The sequence below is a fragment of the Tachyglossus aculeatus genome (assembly GCF_015852505.1).
Source record: "Tachyglossus aculeatus isolate mTacAcu1 chromosome 12 unlocalized genomic scaffold, mTacAcu1.pri SUPER_6_unloc_1, whole genome shotgun sequence".
In the NCBI taxonomy this organism is placed as follows: Eukaryota; Metazoa; Chordata; class Mammalia; order Monotremata; family Tachyglossidae; genus Tachyglossus; species Tachyglossus aculeatus.
The window spans coordinates 18,812,818-18,823,052 of record NW_024044828.1 but is presented as its reverse complement, the minus strand read 5'-3'; the positions used below and the strand labels follow the sequence as shown (position 1 = coordinate 18,823,052).

Here is a 10,235-nt window from a genome sequence, read left to right as displayed (position 1 = left end):
GCAACGGACTGGTAAGATCGCCTCTAAATAAGAGAAGCAACATAGCCTAGTAGTTAGAGTTGGGGCCTGGCATCAATCAATCGTATTTATTGAGCGCTTACTGTGTGCAGAGCACTGTACTAAGCACTTGGGAAGTCCAAGTTGGCAACACATAGAGACGGTCCCTACCCAACAACGGGCTTACAGTCTAGAAGGGGGAGACAGAGAACAAAACAAAACATATTAACAAAATAAATAGAATAGAGGACCTGAATCCGACACTTGTCTGCTGTATGACCTTGGGCAAGTCACGTAATTTTTCTGTGCCTCAGTTCCCCGATCTGCAAAATGGGGATTAAGACTGTGAGCCCCATATGGGACATGGACTGTGTCCAACCTGATTATCTTGTATCTACCCCAGTACTTAGTACAGTGTCTGGCACGAAGTAAGTGCTTAACAAATATCATAAAAAAAATACAGATGCAGTTGAAAAGAATCAAGATAAAGGTGAAGAATGAATTCATTCATTCATTGTCGCATCTATTGAGCGTTTATTGTGTTCAGAGCACTGTACTAAGCGCTTGGGAGGTACAATTTTGAGACACATCGAACTGTGCTGTATATTGGCTTAGTTGATAGAGCACAGTCATGGGTTCAAGTCCCAGCTCCGCCAATTAATAATAATGGCATTTATTAAGCACTCACTATGTGCCAAGCACCGTTTTAAGCACTGGGAAGGTCACAGGGTGATCAGGCTGTCCCACGGGGGGCTCACAGTCCTCACCCCCATTTTACAGATGAGGGAACTGAGGCCCAGAGAAGTGAAGTGACAGAAATGGCTCCCAGGACTGAGCCCTCCCCACTAGTCGGTGTAGCTCCGAACTAATAAAATCAATTCTTTATTTTAATCGCTCCATTTGTAAATACTCTTACGTCTTCCTTCTCGGTTAAAGCGTGAGCTTCTTGCGGCTGGGAATTGGTTGCCTGCTTGTTTGGTACTGCCCTCCAACACCCAACGCTCAGTGCTGTGTACGCTCCGTGGGAGCTCAGTTATTACTCTTAAAGACGCTCCGTGGGAGCTCAATTGATGCTGTTATTACTTTTAAAGGAGAGACCCACACATACCACATTGTGATGCTCAGGGTTTATTGACTTCCCACCCAGCTCAGACAAGGAGTTTTCCCAGGGCTTGCGGTCGGGGCTGGGTTTCACCGAGGACACTCAGGGAAGTCCAGAGGGGGGAGAGAGAGAGAGAGAGAGAGAGCATGGATGGCTCAGGCTCTGGAGCAGGACAAGGAGCCTGACTTTCCACCCGGGCCAGGGACCGGGAACTAATTCTTCCCGAGAATCTCCTTGATCCAGGGAAGGTAAAAGGAGATGCGAGTAAAGACGTTGGGAGGTCTCCCATCCGATCTCACGTAGGAGAGAATGCCCTGGGCTCGCTTTCCACACACCAAAGGGCCTCCTGAGTCGCCCTGCAGGACACAACAGGGGGGTCCAATCAATGCAGGACACAATGGGGGTGGGGGGAGGTCAATCAATCAGTCAATCAATCAATTGCATTCATTAAGCGCTAACTGTGCGCGGAGCACTGTAGTCTGCTTTTGGGAGCACGGAATACAACCGAGTTGGTAGATAGATACATTCGCTGCCCAGAACAAACTTAGTGTAGAGAAGCAGCGTGGCTCAGTGGAAAGAGCATGGCCTTGGGAGTCACAGGTCATGGGGTCGAATCCTGCCTTCGCCGCTTGTCAGCTGTGTGAAGCCACTTAACTTCTCTGGGCCTCAGTTCCCTCCTCTGTCAAATGGGGATGAAGACTGTGAGCCCCACGTGGGACAACCTGATCACCTTGTAGCCCCCCAGCGCTTAGAGCAGTGCTTTGCACATAGTAAGCGCTTAACAAATACCATTATTATTATTATTAGAAGGGAAGAGACATTAATATAAATCAATAAATTACGGATGCGGACCCAAGCGCTGTGAATCAGGTCGTCTGCCCTCCCCACACCCTTCCCGGTTCCTCAAATGGGGAAGGATAAATCCCATCCCTAGTAGTCCATGAGGGGAGTGAGGAATACCCTCTCCATCCCCCAGCCTCTCCTTCGGGCATTGGCCTGGCTCCCATCCGGGCTCTCTCCCGCCCACCACGTCCTGACTCCGCTGTCCGGGAGCGTTTGGTGGCTGCCCCTTCTAGACTGTGAGCCCACTGTTGGGTAGGGACTGTGTCTATATGTTGCCAACTTGTACTTCCCAAGCGCTTAGTACAGTGCTCTGCACACAGTAAGCGCTCAATAAATAGGATTGATCGATTGCCCCGCAGGAGGGGCTTGGAGAGGTTTCCATCTGTCACCGCCCTGGGGTATCTGCTGTCCCAACTACGCTGGGACACAGGCCACTTCTGGCCTGTGAGCCCGTTGTTGGGTAGGGCCCGTCTCTATATGTTGCCAACTTGTACTTCCCAAGCGCTTAGTCCAGTGCTCTGCACACAGTAAGCGCTCAATAAATATGATTGAATGAATGAATGCTTCAGAGTCCCCCTGCCCAGCCACAACCTACAGGGGAAGGCCACATACCTTGAATGAGGACTTATACGATTTGGGCTTCCCCACGCACAGTTGATAACGGGAGTAGAAACTTCTGAATATATGGCAGCGACTTGGAAATACCACATCTAACTTCACCTCCTGCAGCGTGCTGGATCCACGACCGTTCACTTCCATCTTCCCCCATCCAGCCACGGAACACTTGGTCCCGGGTTTCGGACCAGTCGCCCGCTTAGGCAGACGGATAATTTCCACCTCCTTTGTCATATTCACTGCGTGGCCCAGCTAGGAGTGGAAGGAGGGGAGGACAGGGTACGGATTCGGTGACAGACAACGGAGCCACCATTCCCGTTCACCTCCAGGGTCCCAAGGGAGTGACCGGATCCCCAGGAAGAACAGGGGCGGCTGAGCCCTTGCGGACTCTCGTTCCAGGACGGTGACAACCGATTGACACGACAGTGATGGGGACAAGGGGGAGAGAGGGGAAACGAGGGGGTGGCACCTTAAGTAACATGATGTCGTTGGCGAGGGTGCGGTTGTTATATTTGCGAAAGAATTTTTTCACTACAGGGAATCGCTGTTGAGTGGCTTCTCGAGATGAGATGTTGTGAGCCCCGAGAGTGACACTCATTTCGCTATGGGAAGAGAAAAGGCAGGGGAATACTGGTGTGAATTACAAATGGATCATGAGGCTTCTCACCCTCCCCCAGGGTGACTCTGAAGCATTCATTCATTCAATTGTATTTATTGAGCGCTTACTGTGTGCAGAGCACTGGACTAAGCGCTTGGGAAGTACAAGTTGGTGACATATAGAGACGGGCCCTACCCAACAACGGGCTCCCAGTCTAGAAGTGGCCCGTGAAGCAGCGTGGCCTAGTGGATAGAGCCCGGGCCTGGGAATCAGAAGGATCTGGGTTCTACTCCCAACTCTGCCACTTGTCTGCTGTGTGACCTTGGGGAAGTCACTTCACTTCTCTGGGCCTCAGCTCCCTCACCTGGAAAAATGGAGATTAAGACTGTGGGACCCAGGTGAGCCAGGGTCTGGGTCCAAACCGATTACCTTGGCAAAGAGGAAGCGCTTAACCAATACCATTTTTTTTTAAAAAAAAAAGCCCACCTGACCCTGGTTCAGAGGAACCACCGGGATACACCCCAAACTCTCTCTCTCTGCCTCACGGGCTCCAAAGGGACTCAATCTCCCAGGCCCTTGGGACCCCTCCCAAGGAGGAGAGAGGGTGTGGGGAGGGGAGGTCTCACCTTCCATTGCAATGAGCAGCTGTCAGCACAAAATCCTCTCGCACCAGGAACCCCCCACAAGCATACAGAGTGCCGTTCTTGTAGAAATTCAAATACGCCATGTACGGGCGAGAGTGCGGCCTTGCTTCCTTGCCGCCGATAATCTCCCCTGAAACAGATCCACCAACCCCAAGGAAGAGGTGATTCCCAAGCCCAAACCTGAATCCTCCTGACCCGGGAGGCCAGAAGCGAAGCCCTGTTTCGGAGAAAGGGCCCACCAGGCAGTCCACTGTATTTATTGAGCGCTTATTGTGTACAGAGCACTGTACTTGGTGCTTAGGAGACTACAATATAACAGACACATTCCCTACCCATAATGAACTTACAGTCTAGAGGGGGAGGCAGACCAGTCCCCCAGTACTGGGCTGTTCCACTTAGACGTCACTGTCCATCACTGTACCATTCTCCACCATCCTTCCTGTCTCACAAGCCCGTCACCTTGGTGTTATCCTTGTCTACCCTCTCTCATTCAACCACATATTTAATCCATCACTAAATCCTCTCGGTCTCCCAATTCTCCACCGTCCTTCCTGTCTCACAAGCCCATCACCTTGGTGTTATCCTTGTCTCCCCTCTCTCATTCAACCACATATTTAATCCATCACTCAATCCTCTCGGTCCCACCTTCACAACATCACTAAAATCCATCATTTCCTCTCCATCCAAACTGCTACCACGTTGATACAGTGACTTATCCCATCCCACCTGGATTACTGCATCCTTGCTGCCCTCCCTGCTTTCCATCTCTCTCCCCTCCAGTCCATACTTCACTCTGCTGCCTGGATCATTTTCCTGGAAAAACGTTCGTACCATGTTTCCCCACTCAAGAAACTCCAGTGGTTGCCCATCCATCTCCTCATCAAACAAAAACTCCTCGCCACCGGCTTTAAAACATTAAATCACCTTTCCACCCCCCACCTCACGTTGTTACCCTCCTACTATAACCCAGCCCACATATATCTCTCCTCTAATGCTAACCTTCTCAACGTACCTCAACCTCATTTCTCACGTGGCCAACTTCTCTCGTCCACATCCTGCCTCTGGCCTGGAACCCCCTTCCCTCCTCATAGCCGAGAGACGATTACTTTCCCCTCCTTCGAAGCCTGCTGCAAGAGGCCTTCCCTGACAGGGATGGCTCAATAAATACGATTGATTGACTGATCCTGGATGGAGAAGCAAGTCTTCCCTCCTCTGGGTAGCCCCGCCTGAATCAGTCTAGTACAGATTTCAGGAAACTGAGTGAGAAATTCCTCCTTACAGAGAGCAATCGCTCCACTTAGCTGCCTGGCAACTATCCCAGACTTAGAACTGATTTTTGATTTCCCCTGCCCCAATACACACACAGACGTATGCCCCTAAAATCATCCCCTTCAAGATACTTTATTTTAATTGGACTCCCTCCTGTTGCAGCGAAAGCCCTGTCCTCCTCCTCCTTTACTCTCAGGGAGAGAGGGACAGCTTTTCCCTCCCTTTCTTATTCTGACCCTCTGTCCTCTCTGCCTTGAAGTCCCCTCAGCCTTCGCTCCTCAATCCTTGGAGGCCTCCTCCATCCATATCCCGGCTTCCAAATTGAGTCAACTTCTCTCATTTTTATTCTCTCCCTAGTTTTCTTCCCCCTGCTCCTCCAGGGCAAGAGGAGGGAAGTCAGGACGTGGGGTCTAATCCCTGCTCCAGTACTTGTCTGCTGTGCTTAAGCGCTTAGTACAGTGCTCTGCACACAGTAAGCGCTCAATAAATACGATTGATTGCTGTGTGACCTTGGATAAGTCATTTAAGCGCTTAGTACAGTGCTCTGCACACAGTAAGCGCTCAATAAATACTATTGCTTGATTTAACTTCTCTGTGTCTCTTCAATCAGTCAGTCAGTTGAATGTATTAATTGAGTGCTTACTGTGTGCAGAGCACTGTACTAAGCGCTAAGGAGAGTACAATATAACAGACACACTCCCTGCCCACAGTGAGCTTATAGAGCTAGAGGGGGAGACAGACATTAATATTCATTCATTCATTCAATCGAATTTATTGAGCGCTTACTGTGTGCAGAGCACTGGACTAAGCCCTTGGGAAGTACAAATCGGCATCATATAGAAACGGTCCCTACCCAACAACGGGTAATATAAATAGATAAATGACAGATATGTACATAAGTGCTGTTGTAGGAGGGGGATGAATAAAAGGAGTGAGTCAGGGCAATGCAGAAGGAAGTTGAAGAGAAGGAACAGATGGCTAAGTCAGGGAAGGCCTCTTGCAGGAGATAATAATAATAATGACATTTATTAAGCGCTTACTACATGCAAAGCACTGTTCTAAGTGCTGGGGAGGTTACAAGGTGATAAGGTTACTGTGTGTCTGTGTGTTACTGTGTGTTACTGTGTGCACAGTAACAGTAAGAGCACAGTAAGTGCTCAATAAATACAATTGAACAAATGAATGAATGAATGAGGTTGTCCCTCATGGGGCTCACAGTCTTAATCCCCGTTTCACAGATGAGGTAACTGAGGCCCAGAGAAGTGAAGTGACTTCCCGGCAATTGACGGAGCCGGGATTGGAACCCATGACCTCCGACTCCAAAGCCCGGGCTCTTTCCTACTGAGCTACGTTGCTTCTCTTTTACTGGGGGAGATGTGCCCCCAATAAGGCTTTGTGGCAGGAGAGAGTCATTGTCTGTTGGCTATGAGGAGAGAGGGCATCTAGGCCTGAGGTAGGATGTGGGGAAGAGGTCGGCAGTGAGATGGACAAGATCAAAGAACAGGGAGGAGGTTGTCATTAGAGAGCAGAGTGTGCAGAGCTGGGTTGGAGTAGGAGAGTAGTAAAGTGAGGTAGGATGGAGAAAAGTGATTAAGTGCTTTAAAGCCAATGGTGAGGAGTTTTGGTTTGATGCGGAGGTGGATGGGTAACCACTGAAGGTTCTTGAGGAGTGGGGAAACATTGCCTCAAAATTTCTCTAGAAGAATGATCCGGGCAACAAAGTATGGATTGGAGATGGGGGGAGACAGAAAGCTTGAGAGGTCAGCCAGGAGGCTGATACCGTAATCAAGGCAGACAGGATAAGTGATTGTTTTCATGTGGTGGCAGTTTGGATGGAGAGGAAAGGGCAGATTTTGGCGATGTTGTGAAGATGGAACTGACAGGATTTAGTAATGGACTGAATATATGGGTTGAATGAAAGAGAGGAGTCAAGGGTTACGGGCTTGTGGGACAGGAAGGATGGTGATGCTGTCTACAGTGATGGGAAAGACAAGGGGAGGAAAGGGTTTGGGTGGGACTAAGAAGTTCTGTTTTAGGTGTAGATGGAGAGTAGAAGGGGACCCAGAATTGAACCTGAGGGACACCCCCATTGTTCGAGGGTGGGAGTCAGAGGAGGAGCCCCCAAAAGAGACGGAGAATGAGCCGCCAAAGGGATAGGAGGAGAACCAAGAGAGGACAGAATCAGTGAAGCCGAGGTTGGATAATGTTTCCAGGAGAAAGGGGTAGTCCACCGTGTCGAAGGCAGATGAGAGGTGGAGAAGGATTAGGATGGAGTAGAGGCTGTAGGATTTGGCAAGAAGATCATTGGTGACCTTTGAGAGGACGCTCTGCACACAGTAAGCGCTCAATAAATACCACTGCATGGATTGAAGGAAAGAAACTTGAGTCAGCGGGTGTAGACAACTTGCTGAAGGAGTTGGAGAGGAAAGGAAGGAGGGAGATCATCATCATCATCAATCGTATTTATTGAGCGCTTACTATGTGCAGAGCACTGTACTAAGCGCTTGGGAAGTACAAATTGGCAACATATAGAGACAGTCCCTACCCAACAGTGGGCTCACAGTCTAAAAGGGGGAGACAGAGAACAAAACCAAACATACTAACAAAATAAAATAAATAGAATAGATATGTACAAATAAAATAAATGGGGCCATAACTGAGGCAAGGAGGGGTTTTTTTAGGAAAGGGGAGACATGGGCATGTTTGGAAGCAGTGGGAAAGAAGCCACTGGAGAGTGAACAGTTGAAGATGGCAGATAGAGAGGGAAGAAGCGAGGGGGCAAGTGTTTTGACGAGGTGCGAAGGAACAGAGTGGGACGTGCAGGTGGAGGAGGAGGATTTTGAGATAAAGCAGGAGATCTCCTCAAGAGAAAGCACTTAGAACAGTGCTTGGCACATAGTAAGTGCTTAACAAATACCAACAATAATAATATTATTATTACTGCTGGAAAAAATGAGCGGGTTGAAGAAGGGGCCGGAGGCGGAGGGTGTGGGGCAGACTGTATGGACTCTGTCCAATCTGATTCTCTTGTATCTATCTACCCCAGTACTTTCTACAGTGCCTGGCACATAGTAAGTGCTTAACAGATACCATAAAAAATGGGGAGGAAGGGAAGAGAGAAGCAAATGGAGAGAGAGAGAGAAGGAGATGGCCTGCTGAGGTAAAATGGGGGGCTGGCAGGGTGGGAGAGCAGCCCCCCTGGACTCACCAGCCCCTGCTCCAGGGGGTAAGAGAAGAGCCAGCAGGAACAAGAGCCAGGACTGCATCTTCTCGGAGAGGGTACCCAGACAGCTGCCTCTGCTCCCCCAAACCTCAGGTTTTATAGAATCCCCTCACCCCAACTCCGCCCCCGCCCCCATTCCTGGACAGGAAGGGAGGGATCACGAACCACAGAAACCCCCAGGCCACATCTATTATCAGATTTCTTACAGTCGTTAAAGAAAGCTGTCCCTTCTCCATCCTGTCCAGTGCAACGGAGATGAGGGGCCGTGCGGCCTAATGGAAAGAGCCTGGGGCTGGGAGTCAGAGGGACCTGGGTTCTGATCCCGGCTCCGCCGCTCATCAGCTGTGTGACTTTGGGTAAGTCACTTCACTTCTCTGTGCCCCAGTCGCCTCATCTGTAAAATGGGGATGAAGACTGTGACCCCATGTGGGACATGGACTCTGTCCAACCTGACTAGCCAGAAGAACGTTCAGGCCATGCTTCCCCACTGCTGAAGATCCTCCATTCATTCATTCATTCATTCATTCATTCAATAGTATTTATTGAGCGCTTACTGTGTGCAGAGCACTGTACTAAGCGCTTGGAAAGTACAAGTCGGTGACATATAGAGACGGTCCCAACCCAACAACGGGCTCACAGTCTAGAAGCAGCGTGGCTCGGTGGAAAGAGCCCGGGCTTTGGAGTCAGAGGTCATGGGTTCTAATCCCGGCTCCGCCACTTGTCAGCTGTGTGACTTTGGGCAAGTCACTTCACTTCTCTTTGCCTGTTCCCTCATCTGTAAAATGGGGATGAAGACTGTGAGCCCCGCGAGGGACAACCTGATCACCTTGTAACCTCCCCAGCGCTTAGAACAGGGCTTTGCACCTAGTAAGCATTTAATAAATGCCATTATTATTATTATTATTAGAAGGGGGAGACAGAACAAAACAAAACAAGTAGAATTAATAGAATTATAGCTATATACACATCATTAATAAAATAAATAGAATAGTAAATATGTACAAGTAAATAGAGTAATAAATCTGTACAGACATCTATACAGGTGCTGTGGGGAGGGGAAGGAGGTAGGGCGGGGGGGATGGGGAGGAGGAGAGGAAAAAAGGAGCTCAATCAAGGAAGGCCCCTTGGAGGAGGCGAGCTCTCAGTAGGGCTTTGAAGGGAGGAAGACAGCTAGGTTGGCGGATATCGTTCTCCGTTCTCCCATCTTCTCCAGGTGCTGTGGAGGCCTGGAGGGGTTGGGAGATTCAAGTCTGCAAAGTTGTTGGGGCGGGCTGTTACTTGAATAAAGTGGGGGATAGGCAGAATATTTTACTTAGTCTGTGAGCCTCATGCTTGACAGGGACCGTGTCCAACCCAACTGACCTGTAACCTACCTCAGCACTGAGAATAATAATAATAATGGCATTTATTAAGCTCTTACTATGTGCAAAGCACTGTTCTAATCACTGGGGAGGTTACAAGATCATCAGGTTGTCCCACAGGGAGGCTCAGTCTTCATCTCCATTTTCCAGATGAGGCCACTGAGGCCCAGAGAAGGGAACTGACTTGCCCAAAGTCACCCAGCTGACAGGTGGCGGAGCCGGGATTTGAACCCATGACCTCTGACTCCAAAGCCCGGGCTCTTTCCACTGAGCCACGCTGCTTCAGAATGGCGTTTGACACATAGTAAGCGCTTAGCAGTTACCGTAAAAGAAACCAGAAGGGGCAGGAGCTCTGGTCCGTAGTTTAGGCGGGTAAAGAGGGTTTAGAGATGGAAGATTTGGAGGATAAGAATCAATCAATCAAAGGTATTTATTGAGCGCTTACTGTGTGCAGAGCACTTAGCGCTTGCGAGGGAGCAACGCAGCAAAGTTGGTAGACACATTCCCTGCCCTCAACTAGCTTTCGGTCTAGAGGATATAAGAATGAGGAGGAGAGATTACGGTCAACAAGTGGTAATCTAAA

At 49.4% G+C, this 10,235-nt stretch overlaps 1 protein-coding gene across 1 annotated transcript; it reads right to left on the bottom strand.

The window, feature by feature from the left end:
* Positions 1–1,311: 1,311 nt before the first annotated feature.
* Positions 1,312–8,334, bottom strand: LOC119920795 (cathepsin G-like). Its single transcript, XM_038740984.1, has 5 exons — positions 8,277–8,334; positions 3,782–3,929; positions 3,027–3,159; positions 2,555–2,809; positions 1,312–1,455 (listed from the first exon to the last, which is right to left on the bottom strand). The coding sequence occupies exons 1-5, from the start codon at positions 8,332–8,334 to the stop codon at positions 1,312–1,314; spliced, it is 738 nt and encodes a 245-aa protein (XP_038596912.1).
* Between the last annotated feature and the right edge of the window lie 1,901 nt (positions 8,335–10,235).

What these genes read in the sequence shown, in the direction of transcription:
- LOC119920795 (XM_038740984.1), bottom strand. Translation starts at nt 8,334, where the DNA reads ATGCAGTCCTGGCTCTTGTTCCTGCTGGCTCTTCTCTTACCCCCTGGA. An exon ending in ACCCCCTGGAGCAGGGGCTG is followed by an intron (nt 3,930 to 8,276) that starts GTGAGTCCAGGG and finishes GATCTGTTTCAG; the next exon opens with GGGAGATTATCGGCGGCAAG. An exon ending in CGTATAAGTCCTCATTCAAG is followed by an intron (nt 1,456 to 2,554) that starts GTATGTGGCCTT and finishes TGTGTCCTGCAG; the next exon opens with GGCGACTCAGGAGGCCCTTT.